Below are 23,828 nucleotides of genomic sequence, written 5' to 3'. Positions count from 1 at the left end.
CCGATGGCCTGTCAATTAAAATCTCATTAAGAAACATCCCCTGGAAAAGAACGGGCTCGCTGGCTTCCTCCTCTTTCCTAGGCCTCGGGAGCTGCTGAGGCTATCACAGAAATGAAGCAGGCAGGTAGAACTTAGCTTACAGGAAGGAGGCAGAAGCTTTTTGGGGAAGTGTGTGTGTGGGGGGGGGGGGTTGAGATGCACAATAGCAGAAAAGGATGAGCTACTGGGGCAGTAGGCGGTTCTGACCAGACCTCTTTTGGAAAAGGGTGCACAGGCCTCATCCAGCAGGGACCAATGGCCTTTGCATTCTCTTATGGTGCAGCTTGGTTTGCTTGCTTAAGCCAGACGGGAGGAGAAAAGAAGGAAGGAAGGACTAGTCAGTGATGAGAATTCGGGGTAAAATATCGACCCAAGGGAGCTGCTTTACATCACGTCAAAGCGTTGGTAGCTTAGCCTTGTCTGTGCAGACTGGGAGCACCAGTCCAGGCAGAGAAAGGCCTTTCCCAGCTTTCCTACAATTTCAGCTGGAGATGGCAGAGACTGAACTGGGGACCTTCTGCATGCAAAGCAGGTTGTTGTCGCTTGTGGCACACAGCACAGAGTAACCGGGCTGGATCCGTGGTCTCCACCTGTGTCCTGTGCAATTGTTAGATGGGTTCTTTTCAGTTCCCTTGCGCAGGGTGCCTAATTCAGATGCTCACTTGAAGGGGCTCCAGCCTTCAATCCTGTGCCATTTTCCCAACCGGCAATGGAGTGCACTGGCGAATGTTGGACCAGGCCCCCGAAAATGCCACATCCAAATCTTCGCTATGTCATGAAACTCACTAGGTGACCATGGGGAAGTCGCACCCTCTGAGCTTAACCTACCCCGCGAGCGAGCGATTTGGCTACTGCATACGTTAGTCTGCTCTGGAGCTACCCTTCCTGAGCTAAAACAAAAAAATCTGCGAGCTAGCTCACACTAACTCAGCTTAGAGGGAACATTGCCCCCCAAACCTTGGTCTCTGAGGTGCTGCTGGACTCGAATCTAACTGTTCTACCGTGGACCAACAGGGGTACCCTCTGAAAGTATTCTGAAGTGACCGTATAAAACTATCTTATGTTGAAGCAGACTCTTGGTTCACTTCGCTCAGGCCCTTGGTCCATTTTGGCTAGAAGCTCTCCAGGGTCTCTCAGCACCTGTGATAGGATCCCCGGAGGTTGCAGAGACTGAATCTTGGGACTTCATGCAACCCCCACCCCAGAGCTTCATCTGAGGCTGTCTTATTCCCACTGGTCTGCAGAACTCAGCACTGACCGCTCCCCGACGTGACAGAAGCAGAAGAAGGGTGACTTTTGAGAATCCCAATAGAAGATCTGATGAGCTAGCTTTAGTCTGCAAACAGGCATGCTGGGATAAGCATCTGGGAAGTTGGTGTCACAAGACTACTATTTGCTTTTGCGACAATAGAGGGAATGGGCTAGCCGATACTGGCGACCTTTGTGGCTATCAGCCATGGACACGAGAGGAGTCGGCCTCAATGGCACCAGCCAAGACTCCTTGTCCAGGAAACACTCATCATCATACTAGCCGATGTGCTAAATCTTTCGTGCCCCATACAATGGTAAGTTGTAAAGAGGCCTTAGACACATTTAAAAGAGCATTACAGAAATTCATGGTGGATTTAGCCTGGCTAGCTAAATGGAATCACCATGTTCAGAGGTAGTCTACCACTTACTGGGGAGGGCTATTATTGCCTTTACATCTTGCTGGTGGCACCCGATTGGCCAGTGTGGGAAACGGGATGCTGGACAAGAAGGAGGTGATCTACAAAGCACTATATATAGATAGCTGCCATTTTAGTTTAGCCGAAATAACAGAAGCTTTCAGTGGGGGGAAACAGGATGGGACTGAAGGTCTGAAGATCTGCCCAGGGCCCATATCCTTGACTCAGCCTGTATGGCAACTGTGCGACTTACTTCCAGTGGAGTTCCACCCAAATCAGTGGTGGCAACACACCTAAAACCCAGCAGGCTGCAGAGGTGACAAAAATGAAAACTGGCCAGAAGCAAACTACCTGGGGCCGAGCTCATCCTCACTGCGCCACACAAAGTCTCCAAACTTCTCATAGTGAGAGTTGTAATGGTGCTGAACACGGAAAAGCATAGACGTCGAAACCTCCATCAGCGTGTTGTAGGCGGTCTGCTGCTCCTTCCCACTGGTGTAGCCGTTGTACAAGTTGTAGATCTTATCGGCTATCTCTGAAAAGCAAGCACAAACAAAGAGGATGCGTGTCAAGGGAGCTGTGTGCATGTGGAGAAGGGCAGAAATTAAGTTAAGGGCCTACTTCATTGGGACTGCCCTGGAAGCACAAGCAGGGTGCCCTGTGGAGTCGTAGAGCCTGCTTCAGGTGCCCTAAAGCAGCCAGCCTCATGCCGGTTAACAGGGGCTGCATGACTGCCCCTTGAAACCACACCATGCTAGGGGGAGAAACAGGGGCCTTGATCCAAGCAACTGCTTTACCCTCTGCCTTGCTGTCATCCACCAATGGGCACGCCGTTCGCAGGGTGACCGTGCTCAGCTCAGAGTGCCTGCCTCGGGTGTCCACGGCGTACAGCGTGAATCTGAAAGAGATGAGAACCGTCTTACTGCAATGTGGGAACTTGGGTATCATATGCTGGAAAGGCCACAGGCTTGCTCTCAGTGGGAGGGAACAGCATGGGAAGGAAGACTGTTTCAATCTGGAGAATGCTCCAGGAAGATTAACAGGTCAGCATGCCCTTTATTGGTAGGGTGGCCATCTCTGGGTTGGGAAATACCAGGAGATTTGGGGGGAGAGCCTGGGGAGGGTGGGGTTTGGTGAGGGAAGGGATCTCTGAAGGGTACAATGCCATAGAGTTCATGCTCCAAAGCAGCCATTTTATCCAGGAGAACTGATCTTGGTCGTTTGGAGATCAACTAATAACAGAAGAACTCCAGGTGCCACCTGGAGGCTGGCAGCCCTATTTGTTGGAACAAGATTATCCCCCCCCCTCCCCTGGCATGCCATTGCCACCCAAATGTAACTGTTTTGACACGTGGACTCCTTTGAGAATTATCTGCAATAGCTCTCACTGCAATACATGTTGCAGAACTGCTACCTGGAAAGGGCCGGATGAGAAACAGGCTCCCCTTTAAGTGCTGTGGGTGATGATGAGACTCCGCCAATCACAAGGTTTTCAATTAACTCATATGTATGACTCCATCTCATCACCTATGCTCTCAAGGTGACTTATATACAAAGGGTTAAAACCACAATAAATTACAAAGAAAAAGAAATACACAGACCCACATTAACACCAGCAAGTCCAGCAGTTAAAATGACATTAAAAGCAGCTATTTAGCAGCATTTGCATCAGTCCATAGTAAATCAGACATTCCAGTAGAGGGCAATTAAGAGATAGATAGACTGATAGATACAGATACACACAGACAGGGGAGGCCAGGAGACTCAATCCGACCACAAAAAACAAATGCTAAAATTCAACAGGCCAGGTAAACAAATGAGTGGAAAGCGTTCTATAACTGAGGCACACAACTGAAGAACCCCCTCCCTCTATTAACTATAACAGCCAGATTTGGGGGGGAGGCTGCTCTGACCACCAGAAGGACCTTCCCACCTATCCCCATCTCCGCTGGCCTGCATATCCTTCCTCCCCCTGCCTGTTTATGAGCCTTCCATATGTTGTTTCCTCAATGCTGCTGGGTGGTGAGTGCAGACAGGAACACCATCACTGTGTCTGCCAGAAGAGCCTCCATTGTACACTACCTGCAGGTAGAGTACACTGCCCTGGCAGCATGTGTTGCGGGGGGGAGGGGCTCCGCAGCAGAGGGCCCTACCCTGGGCCCCGACACCTGTCCCACCTCAGGGTATGCTAGTGTTGGCCCTGAGCTGTAACATGCAATGTTGCCGAAGTTCCCTGTTTCCTGGTTTGGAATACGGATTTGCCCTCCTTGTAATTCTTGGACATATTACAAATTGAGCATCATTTTCTCTGAGAACTTCTCAGCCACAGGATGTAAAATAGGATCCTGCTGGTGACAGCCAGAGTACAAGCTGACTGAGTGTCTTTGGTGGCGCATGTGCGAGAGAGAACCCCTCACTGAAGAACTAAGCAAATTGGGCAGGGGGCATTCAACTGGACATAAGAAAGGAAGAAAGAAACAAAACCATTACTGGAGAGCCGGCAAATGGTTTCCAACCGAGCTTGCTTTCTGAATTCAGAGTGTGATTGCAGTACCATATACAGGCCATTGTAATGTGCTTGTGATCCCGACAGCACCTCTACAACACCGAAAATGGTTGAGACCAGGCAATAGCTTTACAAGCTGTCTTGATAAAAGGTACAGTAAAAGCCCGAGATCCCCTTTATCAGCTAAGGAGATCCAGTAAATCCCAGTCTAATCTTTCATCCGGCTCCCAAAAAAGCACTTTTCACCTTTATCCGTTCTGAGCCAGGCGGTACAAAGCAAGGATCTGAGGCTGGCATTGACAAAGTGCAGAAAGGACTGCCAGGATCTGTCCACTGCTGCCTTGGGAGGTCTGAGCCACCCGGCGACAGGGCATCCCCTGATGGAAGGCAGACGGGACTGCCTAAACAAGGCCCAGAAAGCTCTGGAGGAGGAGAGGAAATGAAAGGGGCTGAAGCTTAAGTGGGATTTGGAGAGTTACTTAGCAGTAGACCCGTCACTCCTCAAGTGTTCCTCCTTGTGCTGTAGTTTTAAACACAACTTTGAGCTCCTACTAGCAGGAAGGCACATAGCCTATGTGGTTCTCCTTTTTGGTAAAAGGAAGCGTAGACTGCGGTGCATAAATGCCAGTTCAGCCTTCCAAGACACTAGCTGTGACAGAAATGTGCAGTCTAGATCTGGAAACTCCTCTCCAAGACATGGTGGCTTGCAGGGTTCTCAGAGGTCATTTCGGGGGGGGGGAATGCGGGGGATCGCAGTTCCCCCAGGTGAGGTATGGGGGGGTGGGGCACATGACGCCCCCTGCTTTTGGCTGCACCGCTTCCGGCCCTCATTCAGCCAGGAGGAGGCAGGAGAAGAGGAAGGGTAAGTTGCTTCCTCCCTGCCTCTCCCCACCCCTGCCTGCCTGGGGCCAGGGAGGGCCTTCGCGGGGCTTCCTCGCACTCCCGCTGGCCTTGCAGGTCCACCGCCGGGCCCCTCATGGGGCTTGGCAGTGGAGCTGTAAGGCCGGCAGCGGCAGCCGGGACCGTTGGGGGCGGGGTGTGTGGCCTTATGACACACTTCCGGTGATGTCAGGGGGTGTGGCCTTATGACACACGTCCGGTGATGTCAGGGGGTGTGGCATATGCTAATGAGTTATGCTAATGAGTTCCCCTAGCTCTTTTTCTACGAAACGACCCCTGAGGGTTCTCATTTGCCCACTTATGGTGGGAGACTTCCAGATAACTGGCCCTTGTCCACCAATGCTCTCCTGATCGGCAGGTGGAAACAAGGTCAAGGGAGACCTTGTCCCGGAGAGAATTTTTTTTAAAAAAAGAAATATAAGGCCTCAGCTGCTGACCATAGCGTTCTGACAACAGCCTTCCTGGAGATTCCTAGAGCTACCCTGAGGCGCCAAGGGTAGCTCTAGGAATTGCTGTAAACTCAAAGGTAAGATTACCATGGAGTTTCTGGAAATTCCTAGGATTATGGTCAGAACTTCTGTAAGTGGTTGAGGCCTTGTTTTTGTTTTTTAATTTTTCTCTCAGGATGCTGTCCACCCTCAACCATCTTGCCAGTTGCCTGACACAGCCTGGCAACCCTAGTGGACTGGGAAGTTAAAATCTCCCAGGAGTAAACCAGTTCCAGAAGCCAGAGCCGCAAAGGCCGCTAAACTCAGCTCAGATATGGGTGGTGGTACCCCAATGGGCATTGGCTCATGAACTGCCTCCTCCCACACTGACATCAAGCAACAGCACAGCAGGAGGAGACGTGTGATCGGAAACCCCTCAGTGACTCAGCTGGCCAGATCGGAGCCGAGTGGCCCCAACAAGGCTCCTCCTGCCCCTGGCCACCAGTGGCTCTCCAGGGTTGTGGCCTGCTGGGGACTTTCCATGGTGGCCAGTCTGGGCAGAAGCAAGCAGGCAACATCTCCTGCTGAAGCCAGTCACTACTTCTTAGCTGCTGTCCTAAGTTTTGCCGGCAGAGCACTCGGGTAATATGGCGGAGATCAAACAGCTGAATAAAAGGAGAGTTGAAAGACCATCCTAAGGGAGAGGCGCCTTGATAGACAGACTCACTGAAGCTGCCATCGAGCCTGCCGCGGCCCTCTTAAACTGTCTGCATGCATCTTCCAACAGGGTGCACAAGAGAGGGGAATACAAGGAAATGCTCTTTTGAGCTGTGCGTACGGCAGCAAGTTCAAACAGGGGCAGGAAGAGAAAAGGGAATTGTATTCTGAAAAGGGCTAATGGCATCTGGTACATGATCTGTCATGTATGCCCCAAAGAAAGCAGAGGGAGGCAATGTGGAGAGACCGCTTCGAAAGCACACTGAGGATGGGGATTAGGCAGGCATTGCACCCAGTAAGCACTGGATGGAGAAGCCAAGATGGATGGAGATGGATTATTTTGTGCTGCATTTTCTCCCAAATGCAACAGGGACATTGCTATTAAATTCCTGTCCTTCTGTAAGTGAACCACTTTTGTACGGGGGTAGAAATCTAGGATCTGGGATTTTACTGTTGAAATGAGGTGATCATGTCTCCTCCACTGGCTATCAGAGGCCACTAAAAGGGAAGGAGTAACTGTCTAAGATCTTAAATGTCCTCATTTGTCACCAAATATTACCCTCCAAGATTTTTAGATCATTAATTCTATGTGGGGGTATTCATACTGTTAAGAATACGTATTCTGCCTTCTGTTTTGGAGGAGAATGGGATGCTTTCTTTCTTGTAAACGGGGGATTTTTCAATATGAGATGTGGTTAAAGCATTTTGGGATTCTGTTTCTAGAACTATGGCTTTGTTTAATACTCTGGATTAGAGATTACAGATGGGCCAGAGGCCTAGGCTACTATAAGATAGTAGGGGTGTGCAAAAAGAAATAAAGTATTTTTCGGGTTCTGGTATACTGAACCCAAAAAATATTGGTATTTCCTGATATTCCCAAATCCCAATACTTGTATGGTAGTCAGATTCAGATAAATATTCAGGATCTCCATTTCCCCCCCCCCCGGGTCCAATGGACTTCAGAAGGAAAAACAAAATGGTTTAAACTGGACTGCCCAACAGAGCTGCTGCCATCCTCCATTGTTTCCAATGAAGGGGGGAAAAGGCATTTAAAGGGGTTGTGGTCCCTTTAAATCCCTTTTGCAAGCCATGAGTGAACGCCAAAGCAATTTAAAGGGTTCACAACAGTCCCTTTAAATGCCTTCTTGAAGCCGTGATTTCACCCAGAAGGTATTTAAAGGAACAGCAATCCCTTTAAACACCCTTTTCTTTTAGCTATCCGGTGGTCCTTAAGTATCCCAAAAATATTTAGGATTTTTTTGGTTGACCATTTTCAGAAAGCCAAATAAACACTGGGTTCTACATCCGGCTGAAGTATTTTTCAGATATTTTCCCTGCTCAGTACAGGCCAAATGCACACCCCCATAAGACAGCTTCTTGGGATACAAGATTGTGGCTCGGTGGCAGAGCACAAGCTTTGCATGCAGACGGTTCGAGGTTCAATCCCTGATACCTCCAAATGACAATATCAGATATGATTGGATGCAGAGGGGAAGTAAGCTGTATCTGAAGAAGCGAGCAGTGGCTCACAAACGCTCCTACCCTGCCATACATTTTGTTAGACTTTAAGGTGCTACCGGACTCTTGCTCTTTTCTGCTGCTACAGACAGACTAACATCTTGGTATCCCCAGTTAAAGAATTTTAAGTAGCAAGAGCTGGGGAAAGATCTTTCTCTGCCTTAAACCCTGGAGAGCCGCTGCTAATCAGAGGAGATAACACCGAGCTAGATGGACCAATGGTCCGCGACAGTACAAAGGCAGCTTTGTACATTCATATCTGACTTTCAAGAAACAATTGGATAGAGATGGCGAGAGAGTTTCCTTCATACTCTGTGATTCCCCTCCTCTGCTGAATAGGCTTCACCTGGTTTATCCTGATGCTGGGCATAGGACTGCCAATCTCCAGATGGGGTCTGGAGCTCTCCCGGAATTACGACTGCTCCCCACAAGACAGAAATCAATCCCCCCTGGAGGATATGGCAGCTTTGGAGGGTGGACTTCATGGCATTACACCCCACCTCCCCTCCCCCAAACCCTGCCCTCCCCAGGCCCCACTCTAAAATCTCCAGGAGTTTCCCAACATGGAGCTGGCAACCCTAGCCAGGAAACTTGAACATGAAACTTTGAAAGCAAAAAGATCTGAGGGGAAGAAATGCCATTGGGTCAGTCATGAAAACTCTTTCCAGAGGTTGTGTCTGGCCTTAGCCTGCTGCAGGCTGAACAGCCACGGGGGCGCAGTGCGGCCTTTGCTCCTAGGGACTGCTGTCTGTCTGTCTGTCTCTCCCCACTCCCCCCCACACCTGTTGCCACATCCATTCTGGTCTCCTTTGCTCCTTCTGTCTTTCTCTTCTAGGGCTGTGGAATGGCCCTGAAGTGCCCAAACTAACACATCCTATTCTTGCATGTTTGTAGATGGATGAGATTGTGGGCGGGCGGGCCGGGGGGGGGGGGGGGGGGGGGGAGTGTGACTGTGTGTGTATCTCCTTTCATGAATTATTCCTCTGCAGAGATTGCAAAGCTGAGGATAATCTTGCCAGGAAGGATCTGATCCTCCACGCCCCCCCTCCCCCTCTATGAACTGCCTGCTCCACTGGTACCTCTAGTTCTATTCGGAACGAAGCTGAAATAAAGCCTTGCTCTCCCTTTAAAAGCTGCTTGTGGTGGGAGGGGAGAGGAGGTCTCCCCCTTCCGTGACATCTTGCCCCCCTCAGGGGGCCTGTGCAGCTGGATGGGGCTGGGAAGAAGGACCAGAGTGTTCCCAGCAGTGCAAGTGGTGCTATATAGGATGCTCCGTCTGACCAGATCAGATTGTGCCTGAGTTTATCGTGTCCTGGACAAAGTGAGATGCACAACTCAGAAACCACCACCACAACAAAACCCAAGCCATCGTGCGTGCTTCAGGAAGATCCTTCCCGTCTGTCTCCACAGCCCCAGCTGCCTGTTTTGGGGGGCGACGACGGCTTCGCATAGTCAGCCTCGTACCTTTAAGTCACCGAAGGGAGCACAGAGCCAGGTGCTCTTCCGTCTTGCTCAGCATCAGCTGTGTTTATGCTCTACCCCTCCAGTATCACCTGCTGCCTCTAAGACCACCAGAAGGCGGGGAAGCAGCAGCCAGGCTTGGACCCACACCTTCCAGGGAGTCCCTCCCCGAGCAGCATGCTGATTGCATTTTAATTTATACTTGCATTGCAGTTTCAGTGCTGCTGCTCTGATGACCAATTTTAGGCAAGGGAGAAAAGGGATGAAACATTACAATAGACAGAACGCAATATCAAAATTGAATTGAGGTGGTTTGACTCCAGAGAGGAACAAGAGAGGGATTGGATGAAGGCTAGATTGTGCGGATGAGATGAAGACTAGGATCTTCACTGGCCCTGGTGCTGCAGCAAGCGAGGAAGACACCCCACCCCCATACAGACACCTCTGTTGTGTGCCATAAGAACATTAGAAGAACTCTGCTGGATCAAACCAGTGGTCCAGGTAGTCCAGCATCCTGTTTCAGACCATGGCCAACTAATTGCCCTGAAGGGCCAACAGACATGGTATAGAAGCCAAGGTCTTCTGACGTTGCCTCCAAGATGTCCACCCGCTGTGATACACTCAATCAAAGATCCACTTGGCTCTGGTCATGTGACCGCCAAGGTGATTCCAGTGCACTAAGTGTGACAGCTTTATCCCACATCTTGAGCCTGTGTGGTATAGTGGTTAAGAGAGATGGACTGTAATATGGAGAACTGGGTTTGATTCCCCATGCCTCCACATGAAGCCAGCTGGGTGACCATGGGTAAGTCACAGCTCTCTCAGCTCCACCTGCCTCGCAAGGTGACTGTTGGGGGGAGAGGAAGAGAAGGCAGTTGTAAGATGCTTTGAGACTTCTTAAGGTACAGAAAAGCAGGATGTAAAAATCCTCCTCCTTCTCCTCCTCCCTCTCCTAGGATTACCAGTCCTTGCCAGATTCTAGTTGCTGAACCCGTGGGCTGCTCTACTTTTTCTCCAACCCTGCATCCCTTTGTAGGTCCTGAGCCCACATTCAGGGCTGCACTCTTGTTTTCCTTTATGTATATCACCTCCACCCCTGTGCAGTGAACTTTTATGTTAGTGTGTATCAACTGTGTGTGATACCTGTAAAAGCTAGCAGGAACATCACTCCAAATGGGAACTTCAGCATCCTGGACAGTAGACCAACAAGTCTGCTGCGGTGTTTCAGGGGTAGCAGGAGATTCAAGACAGAGACAATGAAGACAAAACACATCTTTAATTTCTGAAACTTCACAGCCCCTGGCTTGGAAAGGAGATCAGAGACATTGATGGAGAAGAGTTCTCTCTGCAGCTGTTGGCCAGAGTAGCCAAGTGGAAGCTCCTGTTAGATCAGTCTCCTTCTAAGTCCCAGTTGCTGAGGGGCAGTATCAAGAATGGCCAATGCCTTCTTTGTAGGCTTTATGGAAGCATCTGGTTGGCCAACTTTAGGAAACAGGATGCTGAATTATATGGTCCTTTAGTTTGGCCCAGAATAACTCCTTATCTGTGCAAAAATCCTTATCTGTGCAAAAAAAAAAAAAGCCCTATGAAAAATCCACTGTGGTTTTATACACGTGTGTGCGTGTCTTGATCCATCCACCAAAGCCACAAGAATACATTAACTTTCTTTGATGGCACATCTGTGATTCAGCAAAACTGACAAAACAGAAAAGTAAGCTTAAAGCATGTGGTGCGGATAAACAGAAGAGAACTGTCCAGACATGTTTGGGGGGACTGCAGTCCTGATTGCTCACTGCTCCCAACAGGCTTAGGACAAGATCCACTGCACATAACCAGACATGGAAAGGATACCCCATGGTGGCAGGAGTCCTTAGTAGATGGCTGATGTCCTCTGTAAGTCTCTCTCTCTGTGTAAGGTGCCATCCAGTCACAAACAGGTTATGGTGACCCCAGCAAGGGACTTTTGAGGCAGGTGAGAAGCAGAGGTGGTTTGCCATTTCCTTCCTCTGCGGAGTCTTCCTTGGTGTTCTCCCTTCCAAGTATCAATCCTGCTTAGCTTCTGAGATCTGATAAGTTCAGGCTATATCATGCTGCCTCCCTTCCCCTCTGTAAACTGAGCACTTGGGAATCTAGGCAAGCAGGGGGAGAGTAGCAAGATTCCCAGGATGTGGAATGGTAGTGGTGCCATTTTCCACAGGATGAATATTAGCTGTTCCAAGACAGGTAAGGTATTGCTGCATAAAACCACGACTGCAGGCAAGGGGTCATCGCCCCAGTGTGAGCAGACCACATAATCCAGGTTGTTTCCAGAAAAGCTGCTAAGCCACGTAAACAGCAGTGCCATCTTGAAGGATCCACGTTGAATCAAAACATCCACCATTTGTTCAGCAAACGCTGTTATGGTCAGCCCTTGGGCCAAAGGCCCCTTTGACACAGGATTCAATATGAGCACTGAATGCATTAGTTAAAGGTTACAACCGATCTGCTTTTCACAAGCCCAGTGCCGGAAGGGCTTGAAGACACATCTGAAAGCTGTTCAAAAGTGCAAGACCCCTTTAGAGAGGGAGTCCCTGGGGGAGGGCATCAATTTGACAGCTGGAGGTGATAGCAGGAGAGCAGGTTGCTCAGAATGAGCAAAGGAAGAAGAAAATCAATACTGCCCTCTTGAAATAACCAGGAATAGGAGGTGGCTGGAGAGGCTTCACAGCTGTGCTGCAAGGAACGGGCCTGTTGCCTCCTAGACAGGCTTTATTTCTCCTGATAAGGCAACACCCCTTGGACAATGGCAGCATTCTCTCCTATCGACTACTATTCGGATATATCACTTGTTAGATTCTTAGCAGAAATAACAAAACCCATTGTGTCTTTATCACTCCTCCTCAAAGCGAAGCTGATGATGGAGTGCCAATCACAAAGGGCAGCAGAATGGAGTGACACAGAGAAGATGGCCAGATACAACATACTTGGGGGATTTTCCAGGGGGAAGAGAGACGGGTGTGTGTGTGTGGATAGTTCTGAGCACAGCTCATTGCTTCTCCAGGAAGCACAGAATGTTGATAGCAGCTGAGCAATGGTTGAAGGGCAAAGAAAATGGGCAAAAGGCAGAGAAACTGGTCTGCACGTACTCTAACAGCATAAGGATCCTGGAATGGGGGATGAAAATATGTCCAGGGATGTGTATGGTAAGGCACGCCTCTCACTTGCCTAATTCTCTTCCCCATGCAGCACAAGGAGGGGGATGCAAAAATATTCACCCATCAAGTATGCTATACATGTTTGGGGCTAACGGACCAGATTCAGGCATACCTAGCCCCAAACCTTAGTGGCTAGTGCTTACAGGACAGGCAAAGAGCCTTCCTTCCTTCCTTCCTTCCTTCCTTCCTTCCTTCCTTCCTTCCTTCCTTCCTCCCTCCCTCCCTCCCTCCCTCCCTCCCTCCTTCCAACAGAAAGGGGGGGGATGGTTTCAGAGAGGGAAATGACATTGTCCAGGGGAGAGGACTGAACTTTCTCTTCCCCATGCCACCACTCCCATTCAAATCAGGGCTGCATGCAGCTGCTATTTCCATTGGAAAGAACCCTTTCACCAATCTTGCAGCATCTCATCTACTTTGGCAAGAGGTCACCTCATGTGAATGTGTGGAACTGCCTTACATCGAGGCAGACCTTTGGCCCATTCAGCTTGGTATTGTCTACTGTGATTGGCAGCAGCTCCACAGAACCTCAGGCAGGGAAAGGGAAAATTTGTTCCCTTGCTGTGGATTCCCACTCTTGGTCTGCTGGACCGACAGGGCTGGAGTGAAGGCGACCAGGGAAGTTCCTCCCACTCAGGTCGTTCAAGCCTAAGGGTACAGTTTGCAAGCAATGGGAGGTACATTCCCCACAACAGCAGGCTGCTCCAAGCCAGGACAATGGTCTTTCCCAACCCTTAACTGGAGGCGCCAAAGGACAAAATCCAGAATCTTGTTTATGGGGAGCATGTACTGTATCACAAGGCCATGGCTTCTCCCCTTCCCAGGGCATCACTTGCTTCCTGTGGCATGAACACCCACTGCTTCTCCCTCTCACCTGCCATCCAGCTCAAAGGAATACAACCCACCCCGCCAAAAAAGATACTCACTAAAAACGAAAATGGGGTGACATCACAAGCAGTGAGCACTCTTTGGAACCTGCTGGCACAGACCAATGCAGTCCGGCATCCTAATTCCTTTTTATGGTCATCAAAACCGAGTGGCCATCGTGACGTCTTGTGGCAGTGAATTCTACCTATTAATTAGTCAATGTGTTTAGAGGTGCTTTCTTTTCCCCCCCTTGTTCACAGTGAGCAACAGGAGCCGTCAGGGCCCCTGTGACAACCTAGGGTCTGCATCTTAGGATATATGTAAGATTTTTTGGACTACCCTCTGAAGCAGGGGTCCCCAACCTTTTTCATCCTGTGGGCACCTTTGGAATTCTCACACAGCATGGTGGGCACAGCCACAAATGGGCTGCCACGAAATAGCTACTGCAGAAGGCAAAGCCAGCCATAAAACTGCTCCTGCAGCTTAAGTCCAGCCAGATGGTGAAGATCCTCGTGCTGCAGTGGCGACTGCTGGTAAAGTGACTTAAGGAAAAATCTGCATGGCCCATCAAATCTCCAGTGGCCCAACAGAAGCCTTGCTGGGCAAAGGCCTCATCTGGCCCTGCCTGCTTTCTGGAAACACATGGTGGATGCCAGAAAATGGTGTCTGCAGGTCCCATGCACCATGTCGGAGACCCCTGATCTAAAGGTTCAGTGGGTGTTTCTCAGAAGACAACGTAAAATGTGTCCCCCTGAAGGTGTGTTGTTGTTCAGTCGCACAGTCGAGTCCGACTCTTCGCGACCCCATGGACCACATCATGCCAGGCCCTCCTGTCTTCCGCTGTCCTAGGGAATTTGCTTAATTTTATGTTTGCTGCCTCGATAACACTGTCTCACCATCTCATCCTTTGCCATCCCCTTCTTTTTTGACCTTCAATCTTTCCCAGCATCAGGGGCTTCTCCAGTGAGTGCTCCCTTCTCATTTGGTGGCCAAAGTATTTGAGCTTCAGCTTCAGTATCCAGGGAACAGTTATTTAGGGTTGATTTCTTTTAGGACTGACTGATTTGATCTTCTTGCAGTCCAGGGGACTCTCAAGAGTCTCCTCCAGCACCATAATTTAAAAGAATCTATTCTTTGACGCTCAGCCTTCCTTATAGTCCAGCTCTCGCAGCCTTACAGTACTTCTGGGAATACCATTGCTTTGACCATAGGGACTTTTGTTGGCAGGGTGATGTCTCTACTTTTTAATAGTGAGTGTGTCTTCTCCAGTACACTGAAGGTGTACAAAGCCTAAAAACAGTGATTTGGAGAATCTGTTACAACCTTCCTGGTTTTACGATCCCGATTAAATCCTTTCAGCCTTACGCTTGCATGTTTACACAGCAAAATATGTCATGACCTGCCCTGAGTTTTTAGGGTAGAGAAGAACAGAGAGTGGAATAAACAGGCAGGAGATAGTGGGGAATAGCAGGGTACGGAAGTAGCCAACCAGCAAGAGACTTGGGAAGAAGGCTGTTCGGGAGAAATGCTCTGACAGCGGCGAGGAGGTCATCTTGAACCTCTGAAGAGAAGTTTATGTCACTGTTCCTTTTTTCCTTTCCCTGAGCCTCTTGCATTTGGGGAGGGGGAGGGGAGGAGAGGGGAGGAGGGATGAACGGCACAATTAATCACTGGCAAAAACTCTGCATGGAAGCTGCAAGCTATGAAAGGATGAGGTTGGGGGGGGGAGAAACAAACAAACAAGCTCCAAAATTAAATAAAGACAAAAAAAAATGCAGCAAGCATGTCAGAATGTATTTGAAGTCCAGAGGAGATTTGGAATAAAGATACACAACTAAGTTGGGCTCAGCAGAAACTGCACTTGAAGTGGAATGGATGTACTCCATTCCTCCGACACGGTCATGTCTTTACAGGACTGATAAACGGACAAGATGCTACACAGAACAGGGTGCTCTTAGCAGGCCTTCTGTGGCCCCCGACCTCAAGCCAGGCTCAGCCGCTGGCTTCCATTCTGTCACAAACCACCTTAGAAAATTAGGGAGGTTCAGTCCTGCCTGGGCAAAAAGCTTCAGAGCTTCTGGATGCGGTATTGTTGAGAAGATGTTGAACCATGAGCTGTTTCCACTGCAAACTAACATCAGTGGCCTAGTTTGCAGGGTTGTTTTCTAAAGGATTGCCAAGACAGTGCATGTGAAGTGTTCTGAATACTAAAGATCATTGTTGTGACTGTATAAATGTTGTGAGTATATTTGTTATCTAACCCAAACCCCTCTATGCTACGAGGGGATATCCTCGCCCCCCACAAAAACTGTACGGGAAGGAGATTTCTTCCACTCTCACACACCGCTCCCAAAATAAGTTGTGTTTTTTTTAAAAAAAATTAACATTTACTAAAACCCTGATTGCAGGATGGCAAAAGTAATAAGAGCATCTGAAGGGGGAACAAAGTAAAGTACCATGGGAGTTGTTCTGTGCCCCCTCTTCCTCTGGATGGGGATCTTTTAAAAATAGATTTTGAGTTATATCCTGCTTCGCCCCCATTGGCTCAGAGCGGCCTGCAGTAATTCATTTCCCAAAATGCAGGTGTTCTTTTCCCCAAGAGGTTCACGTTGTAAATAATTAAATGGTCTGGGGAATACAGGACAATGTATGTGTCTGTGTTTAAAGCAAATAATGTTTTAGAGAAAGAAACTTTATTAAAACAGGGAGGAGAACCCTACAGAAAAAGCATCCTTGTCACTGTCTGGAAGTAAGGCCCTCAAAGGGGGGGGGGGAAATCAAATTCTGGGGTCATCTCTTCAGGAGTGACCCGTTGCATGTGGTAAGCATGGAAGAAAAAGTGCTCCCCCCCATCAAGGCTTCCAATTGACTCACAACAGCCACAATCAACATCTCTGTGGGTGCGTTCAGACGGGGGATTTACAACGGTATAGGTGCCAGTTCCAAATGGTGTACTTACCGGCGTTCACACGGCGAACATCTGCCTCCCGTCCCTAACCGTTGTAAAGCCCTTTAAACCGTTGTACTCTGCCACTAGGTCCCCAAGTGGTGGTATCCTGAGTACAACGGTTGTAAACACTGTACCCCGCCGTCCGATCGCTCCCCACAATTGCACAGCTACTACTGTTCGGAAGCCTGAGGCTTCCGATTTTTGCCCGCCATTTTTTTTAAAGGACGGCGATATGCACTTGGGCGAAGCTTCTCCCTGCTGTTTGTTTAAAAAGAAAAGAAAAGGGCCTTACTGTAGCGATTCGGAGGCGTCCGGGACCTCAGGGAGGCTACTGTGCTCTTTAAACTTTAAAGGTAAGTCCTTACCTTTAAAGTTTAAATGTAAGACGGGGTTTTTTGTGCATGCGCGAAGATCGCCATTCTATGGATGGCTGCCTATGTGCATGCACAAACTAAGTTAAAAAAAAAACAAGCCGACGGCGAGTGTGGACGGGCGTATTGCGATGGGCTGCGCAGACAGGAGGCAAGTGTGATCGCGTTTCAGCCGGCATAAACTGCACCGGTTCCAACCGGTACAGTTTATGCCGGCTGAAACGCCCCGTCTGAACGCACCCTGTGTGTCAATACCTAGTGGCCTTCCTCCAGCCTAAGGAGCTTTTCCCTAACCTTAAATGACTCTTCTTTTGCTGAATGAAGTGGAAGGATCCAAGCCATTATCACCAATTCTGACCCAAAAAACCCCCATGACTTTTTCATAATTTATAATCTTTCTCAACTTGTCTCTCCTTGGCTTTTCTGCTCAGAGTCTCTGCTTCAGAGGATGGAGTCCCCCCCCTTTCCAGTATACTTAACTTTCTGAAAAGAACAAAGAAAAAAGCAAAGGGGGTGGATGAGGAGAATAGGCTGCCTCATCCTTGTCATCATTCTGACCCCAGCAAGAACTCTCCATATAATCTGAACCACATTGCTGGATGATCAGATAAATAACCTTGACTCCAGCGGTCAGGCGAGGAAGGGATCCTATATCAGAGTCCATGAATGATTCAGAATTGCACATGACCTAGAGATGGAAGGCTTTGGGATTTCCATGGAATTCAGGTTCCAGGAGTTCACCGAAAGAAATTCATTGCCCCTCTCCAAAGAGGCTTGAAAACTATACAATTGGAGGCTGCCCCTCTATCGCTAGTCTTGAACAATTAACTCCCATGAAGAGAACAGGGTGTCTCCCATGTGCACTGGAGCCACTGGATTGGGGCAGCTGGCTTCAAAAGAGCAGCTGAGGCACATTCAATGTACACCTCTTATAATGGGGCCTTTTTTTGCACATGTTCTCGTTCCAGTGGTCTTCAGCCCATGGCCTGGAACCCTCAGGTTGCAGAATTCTTCCTGGTGACTAGCAAGGCCTAACAGAACTGTCCTGTCTGTCTTCAAGGACTGCTACTACAATATGTGTATGCAGAGAACACTGATGTCACACCTCATGCCTCTCTTTGCTCATGAACGTAGGAACAGAAGGACAGCAAGGCCAGATCACATAGTGTTGGAGTACATTCCTCCATGGCATTCTCCTTCACTGTGATACCATCACCTGGCATTCTGCTTGTATTTCCTATCCCCCTCAGTCCTTTGATGCTCATGAGGTTATAACTCTAGGCCCCTCCCCTTCCTGCCATATAACCAGGAGGTACCTGCAGCTAAGTGGTTGACATGCTGCCACCTGACAGTCCTGGTGTGGAAAGGCTGAAGACCACTGCTCTTTAGTGCACAACCAGAAGTATGGGGAAGGCAAGCCCATTTTTCTGAGGGGATGTGCCCATTTCCGTTCTGCGAAGTAGAGACGGCAAATGCCAGCTTCAAAATCACTGCAGTCAACAACAGAGATCAACAGGGACGAAGCTCCCCATGTATGGATCAATGCGTTTGTTTAATCTGCTTCCCAAAACAACTGTGAGCATATATCCTAGGGTTCTACCTTACATTCATTTTTCTCTCTCTAATTCTGAGATGTCTACTGTACCCTGTCTTCAATCCAGGCTTACTTAACAAAAAAAAAGACTTTGTGGAGTTCATGCTCCAGCTCAGGTTTCCTCCTCTGATACCTGGCCTCCTGATGACACCACAGAGAAGCCAGCCACACACTCCTTCCCCCAGAACAGATTAGGGGAAGACTGTCAAGGGATAATCTGGAATTGTGGATGCCTGCTGAGGCTGAACTGGAGAAGAACACTGCCACTAAGCAGCAAATGACAAATACATTCATAAATCCAGGGCTGCTTTCACCCGGAGTTCCCCCACCACAATGGACAGCACCGTGGGGGGCTTCTACAAGACAAGACGTCATACTTTTCTCAGTGTGACTTGTGAGACTTCTGGGATTTTTTTTCTTTTGAGAGAGATCAAAGGAGGAACTAAACAGTGGTTGCAGGCTAAGGTTGCCATGTCCATTCTGACAACCAGCGGGGGATGGGGGGGATTATCAGAAGTAGGATGGAGGCCCAGGCTACTTTGAGGGTGACATGGTAGTGTCACTTCTGAAGTATACTGGAAGTGACGTCATCACATTGTGACATCACAGCAATACTCTGACTTTTGGGCAAAAACTCAATGGTAAAAATGTCAGCAATGTATCCTGGTCCTCCTGCCAGCCACCTGATCCAGTGGAGGAGGGGTCTGGCAACCCTACTGCAGACAAAGCACCCATATATTTATTTAATTAATTGATTTGTACCCCGCCTTCCCTGCCGAGACAGGCTCAGGGTGGTTTACAGGCCTATTGGCATCATAAAACAATAAGAACAAATTAAAATAATAATAAAAAAACAAATGTAAAAGGTGCAACATATATATGATGGCAAAAAGACTGTCCATATCGGCCACAATGGAGGGAATCAACAGCTGGTGTCTGGCTCCTTAGCACATAGTTCCTTAGTATGGGCTCAGATGTTAGAGCAGGCAGCCAAGAGTGGAGTGTATAGCATGGTTACTTGGGAGTTTGTTATCACCCACCAGATCAAAAGATAGAGGAGGATTATAAAACGATGCATGAATTAAAGATAGTGGCTAGATGAAATAATTGTGTCATAATAGGCAATTTGAACTACCCACACATTGATTGGGTCAATATGTGTTCAAGTCAGGAAAAAGAGATTGAGTTTCTAGATACTCTCAATGACTGTGCATTGGAAGAGATGGTCACAGAACCTACCAGGGGAGAGGCAATCCTGGATTTAGTCCTAAGTAACGTCCAAGACCTGGTGAGAGATGTAAAAGTGATTGCACCACTTGGGAACAGTGACCATAATGTTATTGAGTTCAACATTTGTATAAATAGGGAGTTGCCCAAAAAGACCGACACAACCACTTTTAACTTTAAAAGGGGGTAACTTCTCTGATATGAGGTGACATGTGAGGAGGAAACTGAAAGGAAAAGTAGAAACGGTCAAAATCATTGGGGAAGCTTGGAGATTATTTTAAACTACAATCCTAGAAGCTCAGAAAAAATAGGTATAGAAAAGGACATGCATGGTTAACAAACAAAGTAATGGAAGCTGTAAAAGGTAAGAAGGATTCCTTTAAGCAGTGGAAAGCTAGTCTCAGTGAGGTTGATAAAAGGTAACACAGGCTGTGGCAATTAAAATGCAAGTCTGTGATCAGGCAGGCAAAAAGGAGGTCCTAAAACTGATAGACAACTTTAAAACGGATAAATCACCAGGCCCAGATGGCATACATCCGAGAGTTTTGAAAGAACTCAAATATGAACTTGTGGATCTCCTGACAAAAATATGTAATCTTTCATTAAAATCTGCCTCCATTTCTGAGGACTAGAAGGTAGCAAATGTCACTCCCATCTTTAAAAAGGGTTCCGGAAGAGATCCACGAAATTACAGGCCAGTCAGTCTGACGTTGATACCGGGTAAGTTGGTGGAAACTGTTATTAAGGAAAGAATTAGTAGGCACATTGATGAAGAAAAACTATTGAGGCAGACTCAGCATGGGTTCTGTAAGGGAAGATCTTGTCTCACTAACCTGCCATTGTTCTTTGAGGAAGTGAACAAACATGTGGAGAAGGGGGACCCAATAGATGTTGTTTACCTTGACTTCAAGAAAGCTTTTAATAAAGTTCCTCATCAAAGGCTCCTAAGTCAGCTCAATAGTCACAGGATAAAAGGACAAGTCCTTTTGTGGATCAAAAACTGGCTAATTAATAGGAAACAGAGAATGAGTATAAACGGGAAATTTTCTCAGTGGAGGGTGGTAAACAGTGGGGCACCACAGGGATCACTACTGGGTCCGATGCTTTTGAACTTGTTCATTAATGATTTGGAGTTGGGAGTAAGCAGTGAAGTGGCTAAATTTGCGGATTACACAAAATCATTCAGGGTGGTGAAAAGCAGGGAGGATTGTGAGGCACTCCAAAGGGATCTGTTGAGGATGGGAAAGTGGGTGTCAATGTGGCAAATGGGGTTCAATGTGGTCAAGTGCAAAGTAATGCACATTGGGGCCAAGAATCCTAACTATAAATACACGTTGATGGGGTCCAAATTGGCGGAGACTGACCAAGAGAGAGATCTTGGAGTCGTAGTAGATAACTCAATGAAAATGTCTAGACAGTGTGCAGCTGCAATAAAAAAGGCCAACGCTGTACTGGGGATTATTAGGAAAGGAACTGAAAACAAATCAGCCAATATCATAATGCCCGTATATAAATCAATTGTGCGACCTCATTTGGAATACTGTGTACAGTTCTGATCACCACATTCCCAAAAGGATATTATACCATTGGAAAAAGTGCAGAAAAGGACAACTAGAATGATAAAAGGGTTTGGAACACTTTCCCTATGAAGAAAGGTTAAAGCATTTGGGGCTCTTTAGTTTGGAGAAATGAGGACTGAGGGGTGACATGACTGAGGTTTACAAGATTATGCATGGGATAGAGCAGGTAGATTAAAAAAATACTTTTCTCCCTTTCTCACAGTATAAGAACTCATGGGCACTCCATGAAACTGCTGAGCAGTCAGGTTAGAACAGATAAAAGCAAGTACTTCTTCCCCAAAGAGTGATTAACACATGAAATTTACTGCCACAGGAGGTGGTGGCGGCTATAAGCATGGACAGTTCCAAGAGGGAATTGGATAAATTTATGGAACAGAGGTCCATCAGTGGCTATTAGCCACAAGATATAGAAAAAAACTCTCAGTCTGGGGCAAATGATGCATTGCATTCTTGGTGCTGGGGGGGGTCAACAGTAGGAGGACTTCTAGTGTCCTGGCTAGGGTTGTCAAGTCCATCTTCCGCCCCCAGCGGGGGACTTTGGGGGCGTTCCTGGAGGGAGCGGGGCATCACCGACGTGATGACGTCACGTTGGGGACATCCACCACCACCCCGTCCGCACACCCGATCTCCAGAAACGCCAGTTTCCTGCACTTAAAGGAGCTGGTGTTTCCCTTTTAAGTACACGGAGCCGGGGTTTCCCCTTTAAGAGCAAAGAGCCGGCATTTCCCTTTTAAGTGGACGGAGCTGGCATTTCCCTGCAAGCCTGATCTCAAGCGGAGATCGGGCTTGGGAGGAAACGCGGGTTCCATGAACTTAAAGGCAGCCACCCCTCTCTCTCAAGAGGGAAGGGAGAGGGGTGGCTGTGGGTGTTGGGGATGGGTAGACCCCCCCCAAAACGGGGGATCCCTGGCAAATCAGGGGGTTTGGCAACCCTAGACCTGGCCCCACTTGTGGACCTCCAGATGGCTCCTGGTATTTTTGGCCACTGTGTGACAGAGTGTTGGACTGGATGGGCCATTGGCCTGATCCAACATTGGCTTCTCTTATGTTCTTATGTTCTTAATGTGGCATCTCACTCAAATGCTTGACGGAAGAGCTCCATCTTGCAGGCCCTGTGAAATTTTGATAAATCCTGCTGGGCCCTGATGTCCTCAGAGAGCTCATTCTACCAAAGTGGAGCCGCCACCAAGAAAGCCCTAGCCCTGGTTGTAGCCAGCCTGGCATCTTTAAGGCTGGGGAGAACAAGGAGTTTTTGTGATCCTTACCACAGTACTCTGTGGAGAACATATGGGGATGTAGATGCTCTGTGGTAGTGTGAAGATGTCTTGGCCCTTTAATGCCTTTTTCCCCCTTTTCTCCCAGCTGAGCTAAGTTTAGAGTTCCTACTTCCCTGGTAATGGCAGGGGGCTTCCCGGTGATAAGTCAATGGAACAATGGGAGGAAATGAGGGGAGCAGCACATGGAAGTCATGTTTTAGACCATGAAGTCAAAATGCTCTATTTATTTTACAGAATCTATATGCTGCCTTCCTGCCCTCGCAGGGGCCACAAAGGTGGATAACAAAGTAAAAACATGTACAATAAAATCACATTTTAAAACTATTAAAACTGACCAAACAACAATACATCATTAAAGCAATTAAAACCAGAGCTAAAAGAACACAAGAGACATAAAACACATTTAAAACATTGGACAGGAAGGAGAGATCACCGAAGGAGCACCACACAAAACAAAAAAAAAAGTCTTCACATGCTGGTAGAAAATGGTAACAAAAGGGGACAGATGAATCTCCCTGGGGATTGAGTCCCAGAGTTTTGGCTTCACAGCCAATTAGCCCTCTCTTGAGTTGCCACCCTCCTAATCTCAGAAGACGGAGTACCTGAAGTTGGGCCTCTAGAGATGTTCACAGTGGCCGAATAGGTTCATACAGGAAACTATTAATGCTCTAGGAATTAAAACAAAAATCTATGGTTTTACCACAGAGTTTTTTAAAAAAAATTCCTAGAGAGTCATGATGTTTTGAAACAAGAAGCAATTTCCAAGAAATCTCCCTCCACCATGATCCTGTGGACTGAAATGTAGGCAGGCTTTCCTAACAGTGTTATAGGAATGGAAAGGGAGAACCAGCGGACCACAGATGTGTGAGGCACAGAACTGTTGTTGCTTTGGTGCTTCCGAGCTGATGTGACAGAGAGAAAGGAGGAAGAGGGGACAGCAACAGTAGCAGGAGGCACAGGAATGGGGTGTGTGGATGCTGTTCCCAGCCTCTTTCAAGTTGCTTGCCATTGCCACAGCTGAGAACTTTTTCACAGCCCAGGGTGGAAATGTGAAAATGAGATCATCTGGAATATGGAGCTTGGTAGGGTTCCTATGAACAAGACAGAAAGCAGTGGAAAATAACCCCAATTCATCATCCACCCCGTCTCCTTGTCTTGTTAATAACCTCATGGATTTCCAGTGCAGACCATAGTGAGATTTGGGACAGACAAAAGAAATGGACTTCTACACACAGTGCCTGATCCATGCATCGGATGTGCTGGTACAAGATGTGGTGACAGCCAATGGATTAAATGATGTTAAAAGAGGATTCCAGAAATTCATTGACAATGATCTATCAATGGTTATTAGCCACCAAAGCTATATTGTTAATTTTCAGGGTTAGGGTTATAGCCTGCTTTTCCATCTTGAATGGATCTTCAAGATGGGCTCTACTCATTCAAAACAATATTTTAAAAAATACAACCCACAATGAACTACCACAATCCAAGAAAAGCAGCCTCTAGGAGAGAGAGAGAGAGAGAGAGAGAGAGAG

The 23,828-nt window shown here is 47.9% G+C and overlaps 1 protein-coding gene across 1 annotated transcript in view; it reads right to left on the bottom strand.

Annotated features, from left to right (window-relative positions):
• The window catches only part of LOC107107318 (astrotactin-2-like), a gene marked incomplete at its 5' end in the record, with an annotated part of 66,767 nt that overhangs the window by 8,913 nt on the left and 34,026 nt on the right, over positions 1–23,828 (bottom strand). Inside the window, 2 exons of the mRNA XM_015407599.1 lie at positions 2,058–2,241; positions 2,504–2,604. Of these exons, the coding sequence (XP_015263085.1) occupies positions 2,058–2,241; positions 2,504–2,604 (285 nt within the window). The remainder of the gene's footprint in view (positions 1–2,057; positions 2,242–2,503; positions 2,605–23,828) is intronic.

This window comes from Gekko japonicus, unplaced genomic scaffold, assembly GCF_001447785.1.
Source record: "Gekko japonicus isolate JY-2015 unplaced genomic scaffold, Gekko_japonicus_V1.1 scaffold1257, whole genome shotgun sequence".
Taxonomy (NCBI): Eukaryota; Metazoa; Chordata; class Lepidosauria; order Squamata; family Gekkonidae; genus Gekko; species Gekko japonicus.
Note: the sequence above shows the minus strand (reverse complement) of the source record. Positions and strands in the feature narration are given on the sequence as shown.